This window comes from Malus domestica, chromosome 04 (assembly GCF_042453785.1).
Source record: "Malus domestica chromosome 04, GDT2T_hap1".
NCBI classification, from domain to species: Eukaryota; Viridiplantae; Streptophyta; class Magnoliopsida; order Rosales; family Rosaceae; genus Malus; species Malus domestica.
Genome location: NC_091664.1, coordinates 17,959,376 through 17,968,484, shown reverse-complemented (window position 1 = coordinate 17,968,484; position 9,109 = coordinate 17,959,376). Strand labels below are relative to the sequence as shown.

Sequence of the window (9,109 nt, the reverse complement as noted above, 5' to 3'; positions counted from 1 at the left end):
TCACATCAAATTTGTAAAACCCCTCCCTAAATTTAATTTATAATTTTACTAAGTTTTGGGTTTTGATTTAAACATTTGTTTTTGGATATTAATAGGTGAGCCCAAGGAGCCCACCCCTTGATTTTGGTCCCCCGAGCTTCTCATCTCTCTTCTCTCTCAGTCCTTTCCTTCTCTCTTCATTTTCCCGTGCTCCCTCTCTCTGTGCTCTCTTTTCCCCGAGCTTCCATACACATATATACTCATGCACACTCACACAACATGGTGACCTCACCCCATCCCCTTCCCCCACATCCTTTACGAGTCCCACGAACCTAGGAACGATGGAGGAACCACTCCCTCAAGCTCTTCTCTTTCTCGCCATTGTGCAACCTTCCCCAACGTGTTTCACCTTCTACGGCCAAGGGTAAGACTCTAAAACCTTATGGTTTATGTTTTAAGGTTAGTTAGGGAAAGGTTGGTGTTTGTGTACACTGGTTGGATGCATAACAACTCGGGGAAATGTTTTCCCAGTTTTACCAACACGTTTGATGGCTTTTGAGACAATTTCTGGCCAAACCATGATGAGTTGGCTAGTGTGCATAGTACCAATCTCTTGTTCTCACTGAGTACTACAACTTTCCTTTTTATTTCACCCAATTTCATCAAGTATTGAAAAAGTTGTATTCATTTGAATTTTACCCAGTTTCCGGCGACCTCCGCGGATTTCGAGACATCTTTCGGCCAAACCATGGAGAGTTAGATTCTTGCAAGGTACTATTATCTTCATCTCGTCGAGAACTATGATTTTTGTTTTTGAATCACTCGATTTCGTTGAGTATTGACAAAGTTATGAACGTTTAAAGTTTGTCCAATTTTCAAGCCGAAATCCAGCCTTCTTCTTCGTGGAATCCGACGATCCACAAGTTAAACGGGTCAAACCTGACTCAAAATCATAAACCCACCCCAAACCTTGGGCCTTTGTTACCCAAGGCCAAATTAGTATCAAGCCCAAACCCAAGTTATTACCCAAGCCCAAGTTATAACCAAACCCTTGAAAGCCTAACCCAAAACCCTTTTGAAATTAGGCCTTTGGGCCTAGGACCCTTCGGCCCAAACCCAAGGAGGACCAGCCTAACCCATTTCAGACCCAATGGAATATTTCATTAGGGAATATTCCTGGAATATTCTGTTAGGGAATATTCTTCTATTGACTTTTACGTATGTACCTAGGACCTTTCTTAGGGTAATTTGACGTCCGTTTTTCCAAATTCAATTATTTTAATATAGTTTTATTAATTGTACCCTTTATGTGCTTAGGTGCATATATTGTGGCGATTCCATCCTCGCTAGTTTGCATGGCAATTCCATCCTCGCTAGTTTACGTGGCTCTTCGGCGGTGAAGTATATGTGAGTGGACCTCTTCTAAAATTAATAGTAGAAATGCATACATGAAAAACATGATTTAATGATCACATTTTATGAGTAAATTAGATTTACCTTATATGATTATCATGCTTACTTAGAATATTTTGGAATACCATATTTTCTATTGAACCCATGTTCTTCATAGGATATCTGATGGATGACGATATACTATTTAGAACATGTTTTTACACACTTCTTTATAGTATAGATGATGGATATGTACCTATATTTGGAAAAACTATATTCAATGTTTTGTGTGTGTCGAGTGGTCACTGCTTTTCTTTCGGCAAATATACTTATATTGGCGTTCATGTCAGGTGATGTAGGGGCTTCGGGTCGATTGAAAATTATTATATTGGCCTTCGGGTTAGGAGATGTAGGGGCCTTCTGGTCTATTGAAGATTTATATATTAGGCCTTTGGGTCAATTATGATACCACTAGTTAGCACATTATATACAAGATACGTTTTATGAAAGGTTTTATAGCATGCTAGGGTTTTCGAAAAACCTATCACATATTATACTATTAGTTTCCATAAAACTTTGGGAGTTAGTATGTTGATAACTATTTTATATATATATATATATATATATATATATATATATATATATCAACTTGGTCTACTCATGTTTGTTTTGAGTCCCCTCAGGATTTAGATTCGAGACGTACGATCCTGACGTCAAGGCATTTCGGCATCAGCATCTTCAAGTCCTCTCGGTGTAGGACCCATTCTTTTATTCATTCAATTTATATTCTTTTTTTTAGTGTTCTAGTTAGTTGTATGTTTTGAACACATTCCTTGAATAACTATTCGTTATATTTAAATTTATTTCTTGTTCTCAGCATTTTCATTTAATAATTGGCTTTCATCACCCTTGGGTGTCGGCCAGCGCGTGCCTACCCTGGTCTTCGGAGAATATCAGGATCGGGGTGTGTCAAAATTATTGAAATGGCCAATCTAAGTTGGCCACCAACGAAAGTAACACTTTTACCATATCAACACCATACGTCTGAATGTATCCATTGGCCACCAATCGTGCTTTGTATCATTCAATGGACCTATCAGCTTTGTACTTGATGGTGTACATCCATCAACATCTGAGTACTTGATGGTGTACATCCATCAACATCTGACTTTCTTCTTTCCTCAGGGTAGTGGAACTAAATTCCATGTTTGATTTTTCTAATGTGCATCCATTTCTTCCTCCATTGCCTTGGTCCATTGATTATCAGATAGTGCCTCCTTCAATGAACTTGGTGTGCTATCATTGGATATTTGTTATGCAAAAGCTTTGCCGGGTTTTGATAATTTATGTGATGACACATAGTTGGAAATGCGGTATTTAGAGCCTTTCGTTGTTTCCGGTGAATATCGATTGGGTAGTTTTCCCCAGTTATGCCTGAAAGGTAACTGATAATTCGGAATATCGGATACATCAACAGGAATAGTAGAGCTTACCTCAGGAATATTATTAGAAGAATGGTCATCTAGTGATATTATATTTGGAGACGGTGGGGAAGTAGTATCAGTAGAAGTCTTAAAATCGACAAGTGGCAACCATGTTGCCATGGGTAGGGACGGCACTGCCTTGCCTACCGCTGGTTCTGTGGGCAATAATACTGCTACTGTTGGCTGGGCTGGCAACACAGTTGCTGCGGGCTTGGTTGCTAGTTCGGCTAATAGTGGCAGCAGAAGATCAGTGGTAGCAACCATGGTCCAATCTTGCACGTCATGCAGTGTCTTCCCCTAAAGAGTAGGGTTGGAAGAAGCCGAAAAGTAATACATCTCAGACTCAACAAGAGTTAACATCAATGGTAACATACATCCGACGTGAATGAGGGTGGTAGCAACGGTACCCTTTCTGATATGGTCTGTACCCCATAAAAATACAACGGAAATCACACGTGTCAAGTTTCGTCCGTTGATTTTTATGAAGATGAACAAATGCAGCACATCCAAAAACTCAAGGTGGGAACACTAAAACGGACGGTAGATGCACAAAAATGTATTAAGAACTTGTAAGGGTGTAAGAAAATCCAAGACTTTGGATGGCATGCGGTTAATAAGATAAGTGGCAGTCTGAAAAGCAACATCCCAAGAGGAGCAGCGAACATGCGCCCAAATCAATAGTGATTAAGCAATTTCTAATATATGGCGATTTTTTTGCTTAGCCACCCCATTCTGTTGAGGAGTCTAAGGACAAGTAGCTTCATGGAGGATTCCATGATTAATTAAATAATGTGTAAAATCATTATTAACATATTCACCGCCATTATCAAAACGCAAAATCCAGATTTTAGTAGAAAACTGTGTCTGAACTATGGTGTGGAATGTCTTAAAAACCAAACACACATCACTTTTATACTTAAGAAGTTATAACCATGCCATTCGTGTGTAAACATCAATGAAAGTCACAAACCACCTAATAGCATATGTGTTAGATCCCACATTGCCCAGGGGAGTGGATCCTCTAGGCCTTATATGTACATGCTCACCTCCTATAGCACGAGGCATTTTGGGAGCTCACTGGCTTCGGATTCCTTAGGAACTCCAAAGTTAAGTGAGATCACAGTGAGAGCAATCCTAGGATGGGTGACCCACTGGGAAGTTTTTGTGTGAGTTCCCATAAAAAAACCGTGAGGGCGTGGTCGGGGCCCAAAGCGGACAATATCATGCTAAGGTGGAATCGAGCCTAGAATGTGGTGGATCCCGGGTCGGGATGTGATAATTTGGTATCAGAGCCAATCCCTAGCCGGAAGTGTGTCGACGAGGACGTCGGGCCCCTAAGGGGGGTGGATTGTTAGATCCCATATCGCCTAGGGGAGTGGATCCTTTATGCCATATATGTATATGCTCAGAAGAACTTGAAACAAGAGGATGATCATCCTGAGATATCAAAGATAGTTGGGATACAAAAATGGCAAGATTGGCTTACCCAAGCTTGGTTTGCTCGTCTCGTTCCCGTTGTTTCTGAAGCTTCAATGGTTCCCATCAGTCAGGATAGTTATGCAACTGAAAGCAAATATCGCGGTTGTGCTTCTCACTATCGTAGTAAGTACAAACACCAACCAAGACGGGTGGTTTGGGACGAGGAGGGTGATGGCCCACGGTGGGCTGTGAGGTCGTCTTGGCAGCAAAGAAGTGGCAAGATTGGCTTACCCAAGCTTGGCTTGCTCATCTCGTTCTAGTTGTTTTGAAGCTTCAATGGTTCCTATCAGTCAGGATAGTCATGCAACTGAAAGCAATTATCGCGGTCGTGTTTTTCACTATTGTAGTAAGTACAAACACCAGCCAGGATGGGTGGTTTGGGACAAGGATGGCGATGGCCCACGATGGGTTGCAAGGCCGTCTTGGCAGTAAAGAACGAGCCTTATGCTGGGCTCGGGGCAGTAGCCTGAGGTTGCAGTCATGGGCTTGGTAAATGTGGCTTCTTGGGGGCGCTGAGACGAGGTGGAGTCGTGGCTCGTGCTACAGGCCGAGCCACCATTGTTGTCTTACTTGGCAGTTGTCATCCGGTATTCATACTAGCATGTCACATTCCTTCATAATAGCTCGGCTCGTAGAATATCACTACGAATTTTATCGAACATCTCATCCAATCCTGTAAGCAAAGTATACACACAATCTGTTTGAACAATTTGATTATAAATTTCAATATGAGTAAGTACCACACTTCATCGAATTGGGTCGACGATAATCAATCTCTTGCCACAAAGATTGAAGATCACAATAGTATGTATCCACTGGTCATCCGTCTTACCTCATGCAAGAGGCTTTGTAGGTAAGATTGTAGACTTGAGATATATATCGGAGCCGTCATAATATGTGCGAGCAACCGTTTCCCACACAAATTGGGTTCAATAGAATTGATGAGCCAACACTTCACAATGGCATTCTCGGTACACCATTTGGTGAAGGCCGGATTGTTGGTAGATGGTTGGGGATTACTCCCAAACAAGTTCCCCAACTTGTCTTTTTTAGCAACGAACATCTCAACAATTTGAGACCAAACTCCATAATTGGCACCATTGAGTGTGATGCCAATCAAAGCTGTAGAAGAATCATGATGAACAATTTGTGTAACAACTTGTGGTAGAGGTGGAGTAAGATTCACGGTAGGGTCGGTTAGGGTAGTAGTGTTTAGTATAAGGGTAGGATCAGTTAGGATGAGGTTGTTTCCACCATGGAGTGGCGGTGGGTTCTCCATGGAAGGGTCGAGTTTGCTTGAGGGAACATGCAGAGCATAAATCCTAGATATCTGCTTTGATACCATGCTAATTAGGACTTATCTTGGGGTTTTAATTATATTATATTATTCTTCTCACCAAGGAAGAAAATATATATTGTACAAGATTGATTTACAAGGAAAAAAGCATAAAATAATATCTATCCTAATCATATTCTGATTAGAAGGACCCAAACGGGTAACTAAACTAATTACAAAGGTCAACTTTCCAACAACTCATTTCTTCCCCAGCCAGAGTGACGTAAACCTATCAACAAAAGCCTCCCCATGAACCTTCCTGTCAGTTAGAACCTCTGCAATCATCTTATAATGGAAGCCCACTAAAGCCTCCTCCACAATTTTTCTGCCACTAGTACAAAAACATGTTTACGCGACGGAGCAAATTTTATCGCGCAAAGTATGTTTGTGCAACGCCAGTCTTCTTTGCGCAAAGTTCCATTGCGCAAAGGCCGTTTGCGCGACGTTTTGTGTTTTGTGTCGCGCAAACATTTTGGCACCAAACCAAGAATGCTTTACTGCTTTTTTCCCAACTTTGCACGACGCAAATCTTCGTCGCGCAAAGTCAATGACTTTTTTAAAATCACTTAGTCAGTTTGGGAGGCAGAAACTGCAAACCAATTGTAGCAGCTACCTCCCTCCCCCATCTCTCTTCAAAACCTTCTCTAATCCTCTTCCTTCCTCAGTCTATTCCTATCCAGTAAGTGATTTGATTTTGTATATGTAACTTTGAATTGAGAATTCAAACTAAAACTACTGAATTTGTTTTGTACAGGATTTTTGTATACAAATTTGAAGGTATTTTCTTCATATTGCATATGAGATTTTTTCATTATAATCCTCTACTTATTGTGGTTAGTTTCTTATCAGAACTAATTATCCTATCATACTTCTGCATTCTTTATCCTTCTATTGAAACCTATTCGTCTGTTTTTGACATGTGCAGACTATGATGGTTTTGTTTTGGGGAGTCAATCTGTTGGTTTTTGCTTAGGGCAATGTAAACTATGCCAATTTTTTTTTTATCTTGATCACAATCATTTGACCCAGAGAGAAATATAGAAGGTACCAGTGCAACAACTCAATCATCTTGAACTATTTGCCTAATTGTTATGAGTTATTCTCTGTTGCTGTTGTCATCTTGAACTATCTTGAACTATCTTGAACTTTCATCTCCTTAAATCAGGGAGCTCTTGGAGAGTATAGGCAATGATTTCCTTACCATAAAGTTGCTTCCACCAGATCTCTACTTGTTGACGGGTGTTTGATGTGTGATCCAGACTGTCCATGGGTCTATGATAATTCGGGGAGTGCGTATAACATCTTGGATTTACAGGTATTATTATGACTTATAATGTGATCTGTTTCTAGTCTATAAATGGTTAAAATGTTATGTTCCTTGTACTAGGCCTCTTGCTTCCCATAAAGTTGCATATGAAGAGTCCTCTTGATTTTCAGGAAGGTCGAACGACAGTGGAGAATAAGACAGTCGACATCAAAATGCAAATTAAACGAAGGGGAAACCTTTTCTATGTGGATGTCATCGAAATGTTTGGGCTCATATATTGGTTCATTGTGTTGGTGTGTAACCCTTTAGCTGAAGCTTGGCAGAAAGGATCATGTTTTATGTGTTGTTTCAGCTTGAATGTGAGCCATTGGATCATAGTCCACATGGTATTTTAATCATGTTTCTAGTCTAAGTAATAGAATAAGTCATGTGGCATCATCTCATAGGATGATTGCAATGAATGGCTAAGATTGTAGTGTATGTTAGAGAGTGAAGGATCTCCCTTCCTTTCTTCATATAACGGTTAGAATGCATTTTGTAGAAATGTGGATGAAATTTGAAGAGACATGTTCTTTGCAGCTCATTCTCTCTAAAACTCTCTCCACCATTGAAACACATATAGAACACACACAGAAACACTAACATGGCCTCAGAGCCTGGTTTCATCGTCTAATCTGGGCGTGAAATCTGTGCGATTGAGCTACATCTTTGAGCTTCAATCGAATCTGGAAATTGTGATTCCTTGTATCCAAGTCTAATATGGTTGGGTCCGGCAATGTCGAGCTTAGAGCTCCGGTCTTCAATGGAGAGAACTATGAATTTTGGAGGATTCGTATGACAACTATAGTGAAATCGTATGGTTTGTGGGAGCTGGTAGAAAATGGGTTTGAACCTCCAGATCCGAAGTCTAGAAAAGCTGTGGTTGACGAGACGAAGAAGGAGACGACGGATGAAGTGTCATTCAGTGAGATTTTGATGAACGATGCTCGTGCGCTTGGAATGATACAAGGTGCAGTCTCGGATCAGATCTTTCCCAGAATCGTGAATGAAGAGACATCCAAAGGAGCTGGGGATGTTCTGAAGGGTGAATTCCGAGGAGATAAACAAGTAAGAAATGTAAAATTGCAAGGTTTACGTAGAGATTTTGAATATACTCGTATGAAGGATAGTGAATCATTATCTGTGTATCTCTCTCGATTGTTTGATATCATTAATCAAATGAAAAGTTATGGAGAAGAACTATCTAGGGAGAGAATTGTGCAGAAATTACTTATTAGTCTTCCGAAAACATATTATGCAATTTGTTCTGTAATTGAGCATTCTAGAGATCTTGACACTATTGAGGTTCAAGAAGTTGTAGCGTCTCTAAAAGGATTCGAACAGAGGCTTGATTTACATACTGAGTCTTCGACTGAGAGGGCATTTGCAAGTTTAAATGTAGCATTTAAGGGTGTCAAAAGTGGTGGATTTTCTGGGAATCAGAGGTCTAAAGAGAATTGGAAGTCAAGGGGAAAAAGTTGGGATTATAAACCAAACTTTGTTCAGAAGCAGTGTAACACTCAAAGGAGTTGGGATCACAAACCTAATTATTCTCAGAGACAGAATAATACTCAAAGGAACTGGGATCATAGGCCTAATTATGCTCAGAAGCAAAACAACGTTCAGGGTGATTGTAAGTGGTGTGACAGGTTACACTATGGGAAGTGTTGGTATGAAGGTAAACCAAAGTGTAAAGGCTGTGGTAAGCCAGGCCATTCTATAAGAGACTGTCATGAGAATAAAGGAGTGCAGAAAGTTAATTATGTAAAGCAGATGGGAGAAACATGATCATTGTTTTATGCCTGCAATGCAGTGACTGATGTGAAAGTAAATAACTCATGATACATTGATAGTGGTTGTAGTAACCACATGACAGGAGATGAGAGATTATTAGTCAATGTTCAAAAGGATTTGAGCTCCAAAGTAAAAATGGGAACTGGAGAAATTTGTCAAGTGGCAGGAAAGGGAACCTTGGTGATTGAAACTAAATTGGGAAGAAAACATATACAAGAAGTAATGCTTGTTCCTGGACTGGAGGAAAACCTTCTCAGTGTAGGACAAATGATGGAAAACGGCTATTATTTGTTGTTTGGAGGCGATGTAGTTAATATTTTTTATGGTTGGTCACTGGAT

The 9,109-nt window shown here is 40.2% G+C and overlaps 1 protein-coding gene across 1 annotated transcript; it reads left to right on the top strand.

Annotated features, from left to right (window-relative positions):
* The first annotated feature begins 7,696 nt into the window (after positions 1-7,696).
* Positions 7,697-8,764, top strand: LOC139195032 (uncharacterized). Its single transcript, XM_070820210.1, has one exon. The coding sequence runs from the start codon at positions 7,697-7,699 to the stop codon at positions 8,762-8,764; it is 1,068 nt and encodes a 355-aa protein (XP_070676311.1).
* Positions 8,765-9,109: the final 345 nt, after the last annotated feature.